The sequence below is a fragment of the Theropithecus gelada genome, chromosome 7b (assembly GCF_003255815.1).
Source record: "Theropithecus gelada isolate Dixy chromosome 7b, Tgel_1.0, whole genome shotgun sequence".
Classification (NCBI taxonomy): Eukaryota; Metazoa; Chordata; class Mammalia; order Primates; family Cercopithecidae; genus Theropithecus; species Theropithecus gelada.
In genome coordinates this window covers 104503276-104521258 of record NC_037675.1, presented here as the reverse complement: position 1 = coordinate 104521258, position 17983 = coordinate 104503276, and the positions used below count along the sequence as shown (strand labels likewise).

Below are 17983 nucleotides of genomic sequence, written 5' to 3'. Positions count from 1 at the left end.
TTAGAAGATTTCTAAGGAAGAGTAAAAGTCATAAAATATCAAAACTGAAACTCCTGAGGCACCTCAATAATTTAGAGTTAATACCTAAGTGAGACAGTAATGGCTTAAGGTTAGACAAAGATAACTTATTTGTTAACATTAGTTTAACAAGTAGATAACTGAAAGTGCATTTTTAACACTGTAACCATGTCGCAAGGATCCACTGTGGAAGGTGCGCCGCAGCCAGAAGCTGGACATGTCCGCGCGGCTGGAGCTGCAGTCGGCCCTGGAGGCGGAGATCCGGGCCAAGCAGCTTGTCCAGGAGGAGCTGAGGAAGGTCAAGGATGCCAACCTCACCTTGGAAAGGTACTTGGTGCTGGGGTCTAACTCTGAGTAGGAGCGGGGGCTGTGTGGCCTTCAGCCAGCCCTGAGCCTTGTGGGCTCTGATGCTCCTCACCTGGAAAATGGGGGCCACGGTGTTTACTGGCACCTTAGGAGGCAGCGAGTCGGGTTTACCTGCAGGAGCCCTGAATAGCAGGCCATTCTGGCACGGAGGAGGTGGCCATAAGGGTGCAGGGCCTCGCCTGCCGCGGGGGTGTGCAGTGCGGTGCAAGCCGTGTTTTGACAGCAGCGGGTGCTTGTGCCCCCGCGCTGGGTAGTGAGACTCATACCACTGTCTGACAGAAGCCCCTCTCACTGCTTAGTCACCTCCATGCCGCTCCATTCACTAACTCAGGATTGTTCCTTTCAAGCTAATGCAAATATTTTAAAACAGAGGCTGAAGATGGCATTCTCACTTGAAATTTTTCTCCAACTCCAAGCAGTAACGAAAATGCCATTTTCACACAGCAGTAAATTCAGTCAGTATTAGCTGAGAGTTTCCTCTCTGCAGATCCTGTTTTATAAGGATACGATAATGAAAGTCAGTTTCATAAAAACCAGGCCAGCTGTGCTGTGCCATGAGGCGGACGAGGACCTAGAAGGGACAGTGTTTAACAGAATTTACTGAGTCCCAAATCCTGTTAGTTTGGGGCTAAAAGAATTAATGGTAATAGGTTTCAGTTAAATTGACTTCCTTTGTACCGGGAACTGCTGTAAGACTGTTCTGTTAAATCCTGTGACCTTCCCACAGCCCAACAGGGCAGGCACTCTTATTACTCCTGCTTACGCACTCTGCAGGTGATTTGCCCACTGTCACCCCACTGATAAGTGGAACGCCCCCCCACCCCCCACAAACTGCGTCCCTCCTGGCCAGCTGTTCCCCGTGGCAGCCGGACTTTCTCTGTCCCCTCCATGAAGTTGCTGGAATTGCAAGGCTGCTGGTACGGCTGGTGTGGTGCTTCTTGATGCAGCCACCATCTTGCCAGTTATGGGAAAGATATTGACGGGGCTGATGGCTGAGCGGCCTGGGCCCTGTGTCCCTGGAGGACTCGCCTGGGAAGGAGATTAGGAAGGTCAAAGCTCCGTTAGGCCATCATGAGACACACCTTCCTAAGCCATGACTTTTTAAATTCCTGCTTGAATGTTTATATTTGAAATATTCATACTGTTTGTAGTGTTTGCAGTAGAAAGGCCCAGCATGAGCTGCCGTGTTCTGAACAGTCCCCGGTGCTGGGGAGAAACCCCGGCCCTCTCATCCTGCCCTGCCCCAGACCGCCTCATAGACAACCTCTTCTCAGTGCACTGAAAGCCATTTATTTTTTATTTTAGCAAACTGAAGGACTCTGAAGCCAAAAACAGAGAATTATTAGAAGAAATGGAAATTTTGAAGAAAAAGATGGAAGAAAAATTCAGAGCAGATACTGGTAAATTAACATCAGGCAGTTCTGCATTATTTGAATATAAATATTTTTCAAATGAGTGGTTTTATTTTCTTTTCAACTTAATAGTTACTTTAGTTACGTAAAGTACCTACAGAATTCCAAAATCAACATTTTCAAACAGCATCTTCAAAGATATTTTCCCCAAAGCTAGCCATTGTTTTTGGTTTATCCTTCCTTTTTTTTTTTTTGTGAAACAGTCTTGCTCTGTCACCCAGGCTGGAATGCAGTGGCGTGATCTCGGCTCACTGCAACCTCTGCATTCTGGGTTCAAGCGCTTCTCCCGTCTCAGCCTCCCAAGTAGCTGAGATTACAGGCACACGCCACCACCATCCCTGGCTAATTTTTGTGTTTTTAGTAGAGATGGGATTGTGCCATGTTGGCCAAGCTGGTCTGGTCTGCAGTTCCTGACCTCAGGCAATCCAGCCACCTCAGCCTCCCAAAGTGCTGGGATTACAGGTGTGAGCCACCGTGCCCAGCCTATCCTTCCTTTCATCTTGAAAACATATGGCAAATACACACAAATCTAGGCACACATTTGCATCCCCTGATTACATAAAAGGCATCATTTTGTGCTGGGGGAGGGCCTCCTGGCCCCCTCTGCAGCTACACTGTGCACTGCCGTGGGCTGGCCAGCCGCTGGGATGGGTTATTCCCTGGCATTTGCTGTCATAGAAAGTGCTGCCAGGAGTGGCCGAATGGATAGAACATTTCCTATTTTTGTCGGTGTATTTCGGGATAGAGTTCTAGAAGTGGGATTGCCAGGGCAAAGGGCAAACATGCCTGTACACTCGTGCTGTGTGCTGACGGACAGGCCTCCAGAGACTGTGCACTGACACTCCTCCTACTCTGCATGAGGGGTTTCTGCCCCACAGCCTACCCACAAAGGAGGATTTCAGACTTTGGGATTTTTGCTGCTCTGAATAGGTGAGAAATAGCATCTCCATAGAGGTTTAACTTGCATGTTTCTCATAAGTAAGATGGAGCATCTTTTTATGTGTGTGAGGAACTTTTGTATTTTGTGCATTATATATTTTTATTGTTTGCCCACTTTTAAAAATTCAGGTTATTAGTCTGGTGGATTTCTAAAAGCCTTTTGCATTATGGGGATTAGTCCTTTTGTTTGTGATGTAAGTTGCAAGTATTTTCCTTGTTTCTCTTTGTCTTTGCTTATTCATTTATTTATTTTTTTGCCAAATAAAAGTGGTTTTGCAGCCGGGCACAGTGGCTCATGCCTGTAATCCCAACACTTTGGGAGGCCGAGGTAGGTGGATCACTTGAGGTCTGGAGTTCGAGACCAGCCTGGCCAATATGGAGAAACCCCATCTCTTCTAAAAATACAAAATTAGCTGGGCATGGTGGTGCATGCCTGTAATCCCAGCTACTCAGGAGGCTGAGGCAGGAGAATTGTTTCAATTTGAACCTGAACCTGGGACGCAGAGGTTGTGGTGAGCCACAGTTGCGCCATTGCACTCCAGCCTGGGCAACAAGAGCAAAACGCTGTCTTAAAAAAAAAAAAAGTGGTTTTGCCATCTCTACTAAAAATACAAAAATTGGCTGGGCGTGGTGGTGCATACCTATAGTCTCAGCTACTCAGGAGGCTGAGGCAGGAGAATCACTTGAACCTGGGAAACAGAGGTTGCAGTGAGCTGAGATCTCGCCACTGCACTCCAGCCTGGGCGACAGAGCTGGATTCCGTCTCTCAAGGAAAAGAAAAAAAAGGTGGTTTTCAGAATTTTTTGTGTGTCAAATTTTCAGTCTTTTTCCTTTTTTGAATCATAAATAGGAAAATACAGCTAACTCCCAGTTGTTGGAGGGATTTTCCCATGCTTCTCATACTTGTGTGGCTTCATGATTGATTGATTGATTGATTCAGGGTCTCACTTTGTTGCCCAGGCTGGAGTGCAGTAGCACGATCAGGGCTCACTGCAGCCTCAACTTTCTGGGCTCAAGTGATCCTCCCACCGTAGCCTCCTGAGTAGCTGGGACTACGGGCACGTGCCACCATACCTGGCTAGTTATTGTTTTCTTTCTTTTTTTTTTTTTTGGAAACGGGGTTTCGCAGTATTTCACAGGCTGATCTTGAACTCCTGGACTCAAGCAATCTGCCTGCCTTGCCTCCCAAAGTGCTAGGATTACAGGCGTGAGCCACCGTGCCCAGCCTCATTTTTGTAATTAGAATACTGATCCATTTGAAATGCGCTCTGACATACAGTTTGAGGAGTATATCCAGTTTTGTCTTTTGCTAATGGCTGGCTAGTTGTCCAGCAGCAGTTATTAATACCAGCTATTTTTCCTGCTGATTTTATGTATGACTGTTGTCATGTATAGGATCACCATGGGCACTTGGGTCTGTTTCTGGATTTTCTCCCGTTCCATTGTTCATGGGCAAGAACCATGTGATTCGTGTTTTTTGATTCGTGTTTTTGTGTGTGTGTGACAGGGTCTCACTCTGTCACCCAGGCTGGAGTGCAGGGGCACGTGAAGCCCCAATCTCCCCAGCTCAGGTGATCCTCCTATCTCGGTCTCCCAAGTAGCTGGGACCACAGGCACATACCACCATGCCCAGCTAATTTTACTTATTTTTTTGTGGAGATGGGGTCTCTCTGTGTTGCCGAGGCTGGTCTCAAACTCATGGCCTCAAGCAGTCCTCTGGCCTTGGCCTCCCAAAGTGTTGGGATGACAGGTGTGAGCCACTGCACCCGGCCATGATTCTTATCATAGAGGCCTTAGTGAATCTGCTTTAATACCTGATAGATCTACTCCTCCTCTACCTACCCCCAGCCCAGCCACCCCTGTGGTTTTGGGGTTTTTTGTTTTTTTGTTTTTTTCCAGATGGAGTCTCACTGTGTTGCCCAGGCTAGAGTGCAGTGGCGTGATCTCGGCTCACTACAACCTCCGCCTCCTGGGCTCACACCGTTCTTCTGCCTCAGCCTCCCGAGTAGCTGGGACTACAGGCGCCCGCCACCTCGCCCAGCTAGTGTTTTTTTTTTTTTTTTTTTTTTTTGTATTTTTAGTAGAGATGAGGTTTCACCGTGTTAGCCAGGATCATGAGGTCAATCTCCTGACCTCATGATCCGCCCGCCTCGGCCTCCCAAAGTGCCGGGATTACAGGTGTGAGCCACCACGCCTGGTCTTTTTTTTTTTTTTTTTTTTTTTTGAGACAGAGTCTTGCTCTGTCACCCAGGCTAGAGTACAGTGGCGTGATCTTGGCTTACCACAACCCTCACCTCCTGGGCTCAAGAGATTCTCCTGCCTCAGCCTCCCGAGTAGCTGGGATTTCAGGCACATGCCACCATGTGCAGCTAATTTTTGTATTTTAAGCAGAGATAGAGTTTCACCATGTTGGCCAGGCTGGTCTTTAACTCCTGACCTCAGGTGATCTGCCCACCTCGGCCTCCCGAAGTGTTGGGATTACAGGCGTGAGCCACCGCGCCCAGTCCCTTGGTTACTTTTTCTTTTTTTTTTTTTTTTTGAGATGGAGTCTCGCTCTCGCCCAGGCTGGAGTGCAGTGGCGGGATCTCAGCTCACTGCAAGCTCCGCCTCCCGGGTTCACGCCATTCTCCTGCCTCAGCCTCCCAAGTAGCTGGGACTACAGGCGCCCGCCGCCTCGCCCGGCTAGTTTTTTGTATTTCTTAATAGAGACGGGGTTTCACCGTGTTAGCCAGGATGGTCTCGATCTCCTGACCTCGTGATCCGCCCGTCTCGGCCTCCCAAAGTGCTGGGATTACAGGCTTGAGCCACGGCGCCCGGCCCGCTTGGTTACTTTTTCAAGTGAACTTTTTGATGATTGTTCATCTCTGGAGGAACGCCTGGTGTTTTTTTCAACTGGGATCATGTCAGATGTATCACTTACTTAAGGAGAATTGACATCTTGAAGACATTGAGTCTTTCTGTCTGAAAATAATATGTAGACTTTAGTTTTTTTTTTACCTTGACTATTCTTTGTTTCTTTTTACAGGGCTCAAACTTCCAGATTTTCAGGATTCCATTTTTGAGTATTTCAACACTGCACCCCTTGCACATGACCTGACATTTAGAGTGAGTCATTGTTTTTCTTTTTTTAAGTGACAGATGAGTTTATGATAAGTTAAAAATAGTGTAATACATGATTTTACCACTCATGGGGCCACAAACACACCAGTAAATATACATTCAGTATTTATCTCAGAGTTGTGCTAACTATGTACTTGACCCACATGTAATCAACCCACATTAAATGCGTAAGGTAAGAGACATTCAGGGTATTTGAGTTGCTCCCAGAGAAGCTTTCTCAACTCAAGTTAAGTAGAAATGAGATTAAGAAAGTGCTCAGCATCTTCAGGGAGAAATCTACACTGGCCTCAGCTGTGTAGTGAATATTTCTTTTTTTTTTTTTTGAGACAGAGTCTTGCTCTGTCACCCAGGCTGGAGTGCAGTAGCATGATCTTGGCTCACTGCAACTTCCACCTCCTGGGTTCAAGCGATTCTCCTGCCTCAGCCTCCGGAGTAGCTGGGATTACAGGCACCTGCCACCGTGCCCGGCTAATTTTCGTATTTTTAGTAGAGGCAGGGTTTCACCATATTGGCCAGGCTGGTCTCGAACTCCTGACCTTGTGATCTGCCCCCCCACCCCTCGACCTCCCAAAGTGCTGGGATTACAGTTGTGAGCCACCACACCTGGCCTGTAGCAAGTATTTCAAGTAAGTACTTTAATACAAATTCTCACATTGGGATGGGTGCGGTGGCTCACACCTATAATCCCAGCACTTTGGGAGGCTGAAGTGGGAGGATCACTTGAACCCAGGAGTTCAAGACCAGCCTGGGCAACATAGCGAGACCTTATCTCTTAAAAAAAAAAAAAATCCCACACTAGAGCAAATAAAATTACTTTAGTTGTATTTCCATCTGTATAGCTATAGAGTTCAGCATTGGAGATCAATGGGAAAGGTGGTTGATGGGAACAGTCTGGCCCCAGGTGCCTCGCCAAGACCCTCGCAAGGAGGCCAGCCCCTCAGGCAGCCAGAGCCACTGGTCATCTACTTGGGAATTAGCTGTCGAGTGAGGAGCAGACCCCACTGCCTCCCTCTGTGGGCCGCAGGTTCTTGGTGGCATTCCGTGGAGGCAGGACAGCCTTTCCTCCTCTTCTGAACCTGTAGGGATGCACCCTTGACAGCAGCACGCGAAGCACATTGGAACGGGGAGAGCAGAGCTCACTAATGGAACTCCTGATGGGGGTGCAGGGAGGGGGAGGTGGTTCCAGCCTTTGATTTAGAAAACTCCAACCCTGCAGGCGAGTGGGAAGAATAGGGTGCATGTGTACGTGTCCCTCACCTGGGGTTTTGCTACGTCTGCTTTCTCTCTCAGCAGAGAGACTTTTTTCCTCAGCAGTATTTGAAAGCGACTTGCAGGTGTCAGTGACCCCAACATACTTCAGCAGTTATTTCCCACGATTGGGGCATTCTCCCACATAACCACAGTGTCACTGTCGTCAGGCATTCTGCGCTGGTGCCATGGGACAGCCCGTATCCATGTGTCCCTTGTCCTGGGAACATCCTTTCCTGCTGGCTTTTCCTCTTAGTTCTGGATCTACCTGGAGATGACGAATCGCATTTAGTCTTTTGTTTCCTTTAATCTGGAACAGTTCCCCATCTGTCCCCTCTTTTATGACAATGATATTTTGGTGTTACCCAAGTCAGTTGTCCTGCAGAATGTCCAGTCTGGGTTTGTCTGATGTTCCATCTTGATCAGATGTGGGTTGAACCTTTGGCACAAACTCTGCCCAGGAGGAGCTGTGCCCTTCCCACACACAGAGGCCGGCCTGCCCAGGGTGGATGATGCCAAGTCTGATCGTTGGGTTGAGGTGGGGTTGGCTAGGGTTGCTGCCTGTGTGAGTAGGGGGTAGTCAGCAGGTGCCCATGTGGGCAGCTGCCTGGAGCAGCCTCCCCTGGGGTGGGCTCTTAGCATCCTGGCCTGTGTCTGTCACAGGCTTGCATTGCTCACAGCCACTCTGGATGCACACCTCTTCACCTTCACCTGTCAGAATGTTTGTTTGTTTTATCAAATTGGCAATGCTTCTCTTTTCCCTGAAATCCTCGGTTTTGAAGAAGCAAATAACCGGTAAGTGCCCACCGGATCTTTGATAAGCCTGTTTCTGCACAAGTCGTTGCCTCTCCCTGTGGCTGCGGGGCCAGGCACCGCTGTGGGGAGGAATGAGTGGATTCCAGAGAACCAGAGATGGTGCTTGTTCAGTGAATGGAGGCCGGCAGGAAAGCGGTAGCTTTCTGTAACATTAACAGAGTAGAGGGCCCAGTAGCAAGTGAGTTTACAGCCAGTACTGTCCGTGAGTATGTGAGTCACAGCTGTGGCGAGTGGGCAGCAGAGATGGAGACAGAGGCGACATCTTTATGCCTCATTCTCTACAGCCAGCACGCCTGCCCCTGCTAATCCCTCCCCCCCTTTTTTTTTCCCAGACAGAGTCTTACTCTGTCGCCCAGGCTGGAGTGCAGTGGTGCAGTTTTGGCTCACCACAACCTCCACCTCCGGAGTTCAAGCGATTCTCGTGCCTCAGCCTCCCAAATAGCTGGGACTACAGGCACGTGCCACTATACCCAGCTAATTTTTTTTTTTTTTTTGTATTTTTAGTAGAGATTGGGGTTTTGCCATGTTGCCCAGGATGGTCTTGAACTCCTGACCTCAAGTGATCCACCCACCTCAGCCTCCCAAAGTGTTGGGATTACAGGTGTGAGCCACCATGCCTGGCCGATAGTTGATTTATAAATTCTGATATAAGCACGCATAACATAAAACTTACCATCTTAACTATTTTTTAGAGTCAGGGCTTCCTTCTGCTGCCCAGGCTGGAGTACAGTGCTGCCATCATAGCTCACTGCCACCTCAAACTCCTGGACTCAAGCGATTCTCCTGCCTCAGCCTCCTGAGTAGCTAGCACTACAGGTGCTCGCCACCACGCCCGGCTAATTGTTAAATTTTTTGTAGAGATGGATTCTTGCTGTATTGCCCAGACTGGTCTCAAACTCCTAACCTCAGGTGATCTGCCCGCCTCGGCCTCCCAAAGTGCTGGGATTATAGGCGTGAGCCACCGTGCCTGGCCATTAATCCCTCATTAATGCCTCTGTGATTTAAGTGGGAAGGCATTTATTGTTGAAAGAAAAAACCCTCCATCTGGGGCTGAGTCTGTTAGAGCCTCCAGACTCTTGAAAATTGTCTTTGAGAAACTTCTTATCCCACTCTGCCTGCATGAAACATGTTGCTTATTACTAGAAATGGTTTGCCATCAAGATTAAGTCAATATATCTTCGTGCAAGTGTTGACTGGGTGGGAAATGATGTTTGTTCCTCCTGTCTGTTGCCTCCAAGGACTCTCTCTCCTCCTCGTCTGCATCTTCCCTGCTAGCCTTTTGGGAAGAAGTAAGTGGCTGCCAGCGCTGGCTTCCCGCGGCTTTCACTCCTGTTAGTGCACAGCCTCCTCAATGCTCCTGTCCTTTAATCTGCATCCCTTTGATTAATTAACCAACTAAATGAAACGAGCGGGGCTTTTACATGACTAAAATTAAATTAATATTCTTTTCCTCCTCATTTATCTAAAGATGGAACCATAACTCACTTAACATACCTTGTTTATGGGGCAGATTTGCTTACGTTTTTGAGCTTTGATAATTAGCCAGTTGAGCTAGCCTTTCCCTTGTGAATTTGCAGTACACAGTTGTGTGTGTGTTTTATGTGTGTGTGCTGCCGTCCCATCTGAATTTGGCTCCTTTCTTAGCGGCCTAATTAATTGCAACTGTTGGAAAGTGTTTATCTGATTTGGTTCATTGGGATTCTGATGTGGAACACAAAATACAGCTGTAAACTGCTCCTTTAGGCGGCTGCCCAGCCATATCTGTGTCCTAGTACGCTGTTTTCTGGTGCTAACACTTACTACTCAGCATACCTACATGTACGTTTGTGTAAACAGCAATGGCCTGTGATGATAAACTATTAGTTTCAGGAATATGTGCTGAAACAGAGTTGTTTTTAAATGGTTTCAGAGTGTAGCTTTAGCTTCAAATAAATCACTGTGAAATTAAACTCTTTTTTTTTTTTTTTTTTTTTTTTTGAGACGGAGTCTTGCTCTGTCGCCCAGGCTGGGGTGCAGTGGCCGGATCTCAGCTCACTGCAAGCTCCGCCTCCCAGGTTTACGCCATTCTCCTACCTCAGCCTCCCGAGTAGCTGGGACTACAGGCGCCCGCCAACCCGCCCGGCTAGTTTTTTTGCATTTTTTAGTAGAGACGGGGTTTCACCGTGTTAGCCAGGATGGTCTCGATCTCCTGACCTTGTGATCCGTCCGTCTCGGCCTCCCAAAGTGCTGGGATTACAGGCTTGAGCCACCGCGCCCGGCCTGAAATTAAACTCTTAATTTGTTAAAACAAAACATTGCTTCCCTGTGTCGTAAAATCTTCAGGGAAATTCTTACAACTGCTCCTGGGCCCACCGACCTCTCTTGATGTTTGAATTTCTTTAAGAAGCATTTGGCTAATTGATCTTTTTTTTTCTTTTGCTTTTGCTTTTTCTTTTGAGACAGTCTTGCTTCATTGCCCAGGCTGGAGTGCAGTGGCTTGATCTCGGCTCACTGCAGCGTCCACCTCCTGGGTTCGAGCGATTCTCGTGCCTCAGCCTCCAGAGTAGCTGGGATTATGGGTGTGTGCTAGCACGCCCAGCTAATTTTTGTATTTTTAGTGGAGACGAGGTTTTGCCATGTTAGCCAGGCTGGTCTCAAACTCCTGACTTCAGGTGATCCCCACCTCAGCCTCCCAAAGTGCCGGGATTACAGGCGTGAGCCTCCGCGCCCTGCCTGGCTAATTGATCTTAAGGCTGCTAGGTTGGGTAACCTTACTTATGAATAAAGGTCAGGAAGGATCGGCGTTTCCAGGTCTTGCCCTTTCAGTGGCCAGGGTGAGGAGGCTGCAGGAGGCGGCGGTGTGCTCAGGGCTCTGCATTAGAAGTGTCTCCAGGCAAATTCTCACCTCAGTGGGGTGACTGTGACTTGTCAGACTCACCTGCCCACGCGATCACCACTCAGCCGAGGATGCCAAGTGCAGGGGTCCTCAGGGTAGGCCGGCCAGCTAGGAGTGGAGCAGGAGTCTGTGAGGAGACCCAAGGGGTGATAGGATCCAGGAGTAAGAACCGCTGGGACCTCTGGGCCAGACAGAATGTGCTTTTATTAGTAAAGAACTTGTAAGTCGAGTCTGGATCATGTAGAGTATGTCCTTTCACCCAACTCTTTCTTTCTTGGTTCTCACAGACCAGCTCAGCTAGTGAGCAAGAAACACAAGCTCCGAAGCCAGAAACGTCCCCGTCGATGTCTGTGGCTGCATCAGAGCAACAGGAGGTGAGACAGCGTTGCCTTGGTGATGCTCCCACCTGGGGTCTGCCCTCGTGTCCAGGTGACCAGACACCGCTCATCTGGCCCCTGCGTAACAGCTTGCAGCGAGGGCCTCTGCCCAGGTGCTCAAGCCCACCTTTCATTTTGAGAATTAACTGTCAGTCCCTCCCCTAGATGAGGAAGGCTTCAGCAGATGTCTCAACATTGTAGCAAATTAAAGATGCAGAACTGTTCACTGTTAACACATTCTTGAGAGAAGTGCACCCCGTGGGGCCAGGTGTCTCAGCCGTGCTGAGCTGGGCGGACACTCACCTGTCCTGCTTGTCTCCCAGGACATGGCTCGGCCCCCGCAGAGGCCATCCGCTGTGCCGTTGCCCACCACGCAGGCCCTGGCTCTGGCTGGACCGAAGGTAGGGGCCTTGCTTTCACCCGGGGCGCCTTCTTAGTTATTTAGTTGTTTATTTATTCTCAGTTATTTAGAAAATAACTTTTGTATAAGTAAAACAGACTTAGTCATTTTTGCGTACACACAGTAGTGACCCTGGTGTTCTGTAGGAAATTTGTTGAGAATGGTGTGTAATTCAGGAAGCTGTCAGGATCCTGTGTTTTCTTAATGACACCAATGCTACACAAATATATTTTAATCAGAAATGTTCAGCTTTTGGTCTCCCCACTCTCGTCTCATTCCCCAAGCCATATTCCCCTCTCCACGGATAGGCAGCTTACTCCTCCACATTGACTTTCATTTGTCTGCCTGCACTTTGGGAACCTTACAGAACCGTGTGGCTGGTGGGTAAGAATGACTCGGCATAAGCGGCACTGCAGTGCGTGTGCGGTTCTGAGCCTCATGCTTTTCACAAGTGCATCCTGGAGAGCCAGCATGGGGACCCCACTGGGCCCCTGCTCCCAAGTCCTGGCCTTGGCTTCTTCTGTAACATCCCCTTTTCTTTCGTATAAATATCAACGCAGATCAGAAAGTCTCCAGGGTGACAGGCCCCCGAGTTCCAAGCATTGCGAGTACATAGCCCTGTGGCCTAAGGTGGTTTTAGTTGTTGTTAATATAGACATGGCCTCTGCTTGTGCTTCCTGCCACAGGCAGCTATGCCAGCTGGACGTAAGAAGCCAGACTTGTATGAGGCTAATTAAGGGTTTGCCTTTTGGACTGAGACTCTTGCAGAGTCAGGGACCAAGTCAAGAGGTCATTTATTTGGTTACCATATTTGATAGCAGCAGCTCTGCAGACTGCTGGTGTGTTGCTCCTAGTCGTGACAGCCCGGGCACCGCCCCACGGCCTCCCTGCCCACCTCAGCCAGCCTCTTCCCCCGCAGGTCTCTGGAGTTTGTGTCGGTCACTCCCCTACTACTTGCCAGTGGTCTCACCCACATCTGTGTCCTGCTGAGGATCGTACTGGTCTCTGCTGCGCCTGAGCTTTGTAAACAGGCGGTCCCGCATGGCCTGCACCACGTCCCTCCGTTCAGCCTTGGGGCTGCTTCCATTGCCGCTGGGATCACAGTGTGTCCACTCGCGATGAGGGACCATGAGCCTTTCTAGGCATTTGCTATTGTGAACTGTTCTCCTGTAGGTGATTCTTGTGTGTGTCTTGGACACATGCAAGGCCTGTGTGCAGCCCAACCCAAATGTGACCCCAGGTTGGCCCCCAAGAGCCAGTTGGTGCTGGTCTCCAGGAGGCCAGGAGCGTGAGCCAGAAAGAGCATTGGCCATGCCACCTCGGCGCTCTGGCCCAGCTGACCTCGCTGTTTGGTAGCAGTGCTCTCCCACTGAAGGACGTATTTGTTGGCCTGTCTCTGGCTTAGGCTCGTAGGTGGTTTTCACCACTATTTGATGAGCCCTGTTAGGGAACACATAGACCAAGACCAGAACGTGCACATTTCCACCTTTTCAGGATAATGCCCAAGCCGTGTATAAACAGGATCACAGGCAGATGGATCTGACTCTTCTCAGGAGTCCATGGTTCACCTCAGTGTTCTTGATTTTCTCCTTCCAGCCGAAAGCTCACCAGTTCAGCATCAAGTCCTTCTCCAGCCCTACTCAGTGCAGCCACTGCACCTCCCTGATGGTTGGGCTGATCCGGCAGGGCTACGCCTGCGAGGGTGAGTGTTGCTGCAGCTCCCGGGGTCAGCGTGCACAGCCCCACACCCCCGCTGCTCAGGGCACCAGCAAGCGCCAGGGCAGCCCTTATGCAAGCAAACCAAACTGAAGTGAAGTTTGATTGGCATTATTTGAGGACAGGGTTTGGTTCTTTTTGGGTGGGGGGATAGGGTCTCACTCTGTAGCTCAGACTGGAGTGCAGTGGTGCAGTCACAGGTCAGCTCAAGTGATTCCCTTGTCTCAGCCTGTCAAGTAGTTGGGAGCACAGACACACACACCCCACCACACCTGGCTATTTTTAAATTTTTTTGTAGAGAGTGGGGGTCTCACTTTGTTTCCCAGTCTGGTCTCGAACTCTGGGACTCAAGCGATCTCCCGCCTCAGCCTCCCGAAGTGCTGGGTTACAGGCGTGAGCCACGGCACCCAGCGTGAGCCACGGCACCCAGCCTGGCAGGTTTATTTTTACAAATCCTCAGTAAAGGTCTGTGGAACCGTGGATCCCTGCTGTGCTGGGGGCTCCAGTGCACTCTGCGCCTCTGTGGTGACCCGGATCTTCTATTGAGAATTATTATAAAGTGTATCGTCTGCAGCTGTTCTTGAAAATCAGGAAAAATAATTGTGTAAAACCTTCCACTATCAGATTATCTAGAGATAACCACAATTATTTGTCTCTGCTTCTGGTCATCGTTCCTTCCTTCCTTCCTTCCTTCCTTCCTTCCTTCCTTCCTTCCTCCCTCCCTCCCTCCCTTCCTCCCTCCCTCCCTTCCTCCCTCCCTCACTCCCTTCGTTTCCTTCCTTCCTTCCTTCCTTCCTTCCTTCCTTCCTTCCTTCCTTCCTTTCCTTCCTTTCCTTCCTTCCTTCCTTCCTTCCTTCCTTCCTTTCCTTCCTTCCTTCCTTCCTTCTTTTCTTTTTTTTTCTTTTCTTTTCTTTTTTCTTTTCCCTTCCTTCCTTCCTTCCTTCCTTCCTTCCTTCCTTCTTTCCTTCCTTCCTTTCTTGTCTGTCTTTTCTTTTCTTTCTTTTCTTTCTTTTCTTTCTTTCTTTCCTTTCTTTTCATTTTTTTTCTTTCTTGAGACGGAGTTTGACTCTGTTGCCCAGGCTGGAGTGCAGTGGCTCGATTTCAGCTTACTGCAACCTCTGCCTCCCAGATTCAAGTGATTCTCCTGCCTCATACCCCCAAGTAGCTGGGGACAGGCGCACGCCACCATGCCCGGCTAATTTTTGTGTTCTTAGTAGAGATGGGTTTTCGCCATGTTGGCCAGGCTGGTCTCGAACTCCTGACCTCAAGTGATCCACCTGCCTCGGCCTCCCAAAGTGCTGGGATGATAGGTATGAGCCACCTCACTCAGCCCATCGAATTTTTAAGGCTGTATCTTGTGCTCTTGCCCTGTGCTGGGATTTGAAATGCTCTTACCCCCTCAGTGATTGCCTCATTTCACAGATGAGCAACCACCCCAAGCCACCCAGTGCTGCAGGAGGGTCCTGGAGCCCAGACCTCACTGGCTGTGAGCACTCACTCCTTCCTGACCATGGGTCTGTGAGCAGAGTTGCCCTTCATTCTACATTGTAGCAGAAGCATTGTTTTTTGTTATTTCAACTCATGCACGTTTTGATTGGCTGCCAAGATCCCGCGTCCCCATGACCATTGGCCTGTAATTGCCGTGTAGAAGCTCACCTGTGCGGGAGGCGGCCCGGGCTGGCGGGGACAGCATGGAGACAGGCTTCTGCAGTGGGCCCTTTCCCTGTGCGCATGCTGAGGACGCATTCAGTGCCAGAATCCCTGAGCTTTTGTGTGGATTCTGCCCTGCAACTGGTTTTACCTTCTTGGATGTCTGGACTTGATGTGAAACTTGGTCATTATTTTTTGTTTGTTTTGTTTTGTTTTGAGACAGAGTCTCACTCTGTCTCCCAGGCTGGAGTGCAGTGGTGTGATCTCAGCTCACTACAACTTCCGCCTCCCGGGCTCAAGCGATTCTCCTGCCTCAGCCTCCCGAGTAGCTGGGATTACAGGTGTATGTCACCATGCCTGGCTAATTTTTGTATTTTTAATAAAGGCGGGATTTCACCATGTTGGCCAGGCTGGTCTCAAACTCCTGACCTCAAGTGGTCTGCCCACCTCAGCCTCCGAAAGTGCTGGGATTCCAGGCAAGGCCTGGTAATTATTAAATTGCCTCTTTCGGGCATAGGTTCTGCAGTGACTTCTCTGTGGGCAGCATGCTTTGAAGGCAGTGTTCTTGCTCTCTTCCAGTGTGTTCTTTTGCTTGCCACGTGTCCTGCAAAGACAGCGCCCCCCAGGTGTGCCCAATACCTCCCGAGCAGTCCAAGAGGCCTCTGGGCGTGGATGTGCAGCGAGGCATCGGAACAGCCTACAAAGGCCATGTCAAGGTAGGCGGTTTCATCTCCACGCCTCAGCCGTCGGTGCCTGTGAGGTGCAGGGACCAATAGCCATGCCCAGCCACTCTCGAAAGCAGCCCCTTGCTCTGGCAGGCAGCCCTGGTGCCAGTCCTAGGAGGCTTCCCCTCCTGGGCACTGAGGCCATCAGGTCTGCACAGCCGCTGTTCTGAATGGCCTGGGCATCCTGAGGCCTCCACGCAGACGCTCACTCAGAGTCCATCCTGGGCTGAGTGTCCAGCCAGTGGGCAGACGCTCAGTCTGAAAGCCACTGTGCCAGGCCCACGTCTACAAGACTGTCAGGCTGTGGGTACCACAGCACCCTGCATGGGGTGGACGCAACGTTGGCTGAGCTGCCAGCTTTCCTGGCACTGTCTGCTGCCACGCATGGGCCCCTCCCCAGCAATGCCTTGAGCCTTCTTGGGAAAACCCCCTCTGTCCAGATAGCTCTGTTTGCCGGCCTGGCAGCTGGAAGGAGATTGTGAACGAGTGTAATGGGGCCTGGCGGCCTGCCTGGCCTGGTGGAACGTGGCCACTGTTTGTTTTTATTAATAGGTCCCAAAGCCCACAGGGGTGAAGAAGGGATGGCAGCGTGCATATGCAGTCGTCTGTGACTGCAAGCTCTTCCTGTATGATCTGCCTGAAGGAAAATCCACCCAGCCTGGTGTCATTGCGAGCCAAGTCTTGGATCTCAGGTCTGTGTTTGGGCAGCACTGTCCTTGCTCTGTGAATCTTCCTTATCTATCTTTAGCCAAAAGGACAGTGTGTTCCTTGGTAATCTTTCACCTCATGTATACTTCACCCACTCCATTATTGTACGGTTGCAAAAATGGGTACAGCTTAGTCATGACTTAAAGCGCTCACATGCATATGAGCAGACGTGCTTATGGGCCTGCATGCACAGGAACATGAGCGCTGTAGACGCTTCCTGCCTTGCATGTGTTTGCATTGAAAAGTCTGCCACAGGGGAATTAATTTAACATTAGAAAACCACATGCCCAAGAACAAGCAGAAGACAGCCCAGAGAGAAGCTGGCAGCCATAGCCACCTGTGCACTTTAGAGACCGGGGCAGGTGCTCTTGGCTTGTGACGAAGTCTGGAGGCAGCCACAGCCACCTGTGCACTTTAGAGACCGGGACAGGTGCTCTTGGCTTGTGGACGAAGTCTGGAGGCAGCCACAGCCACCTGTGCACTTTAGAGACCGGGGCAGGTGCTCTTGGCTTGTGGACGAAGTCTGGAGCCATGGGCCATGTGGGTGTGTGTGACCATAGCCTTTGCTGTGTGACCCTGTCTCAGTGCCACCCAGTGTCAGCTGCAGGAGCAGGCGGGGCCTCCTTCCCACTTTCTCCTACAGTTGATATCTGTGGCCCATCTGTTTGTGAGATGAGGACAGTGGTCATGTTACTGGCATGTGGAGTATTGTGAAGGTAAACACATCACTAAGAGCCCTAGCTCAGCCCAGGGCTTGCACAGGGAGCTGTGCTACTGCCTCTGTGTCATCTCTGTGCAGTGCCCGTGCACTGTCTCTGATGTGGTGCACACAGGACTGCTCTGGGCTCAGGCAGGGCCTAGAGACTCCATCTGTAGCATTGGTTCTTGGGGCAGGGCTGCTGGGCAGGTACCCTGAGGACAGCAAGGATGAGTCGGGATCACCTGGCAGCATACTCCCACTTTCCATGCCCCACCCCCCCGGGGCACCTGCCAGTCCCTGGCTGTGTACAGCTATGCCCCTGACCTGGTGACAAAGAGCCAGTGGTAGACAAAAAATTGGCCTAAGCCAAAGTCAAGGGTCCCATCAGAGGGCTAAGCACTCTTCAGGGAGCCTCTTCAGAACAGCACTTCCACAGTGACCCACACCCTGCTCCCCCTCTCACCTCCACACCCACGCCACCCCCCACTCCTCCACCCCCCACCTCCAAACCCACCCCGCACGCCCCCACCCCCCACTTCCAAACCCACCCGCCACTCCCCCATCCACCACTCCCCCACCCCCACTTCCCCATCCCCCATCTACAAAACCACCACCACTCCCCCACCCCCCACCTGCAAACCCACCCCCAATTCCCCTACCCCCCACCTCCAAACCCACCCGCACCTCCACATCCACCCCACCCCCACTCCCCCACACCCTCACCTCCACACCCACGCCATCCCCCACTCCCCCACCCCCCCACCTGCAAACCCACCCCCACCTCTAAACCCACCCCCCACTCCCCCATCTACCACTCCCCCACCCCCATCTCCAAACCCACTCCCACCCACCTCCAAACCCACCCTCCACTCCCCCACCCCCCAACCTCCAACCCACCCCCCACCCCCCTCAC

The 17983-nt window shown here is 50.6% G+C and overlaps 1 protein-coding gene across 1 annotated transcript in view; it reads left to right on the top strand.

The window, feature by feature from the left end:
- Positions 1-17983, top strand: part of CDC42BPB (CDC42 binding protein kinase beta) — a 123194-nt gene that overhangs the window by 88613 nt on the left and 16598 nt on the right. The window contains exons 18-25 of the mRNA XM_025391149.1: positions 197-345; positions 1690-1784; positions 5761-5840; positions 11082-11168; positions 11495-11572; positions 13168-13273; positions 15517-15653; positions 16215-16354. Of these exons, the coding sequence (XP_025246934.1) occupies positions 197-345; positions 1690-1784; positions 5761-5840; positions 11082-11168; positions 11495-11572; positions 13168-13273; positions 15517-15653; positions 16215-16354 (872 nt within the window). The remainder of the gene's footprint in view (positions 1-196; positions 346-1689; positions 1785-5760; positions 5841-11081; positions 11169-11494; positions 11573-13167; positions 13274-15516; positions 15654-16214; positions 16355-17983) is intronic.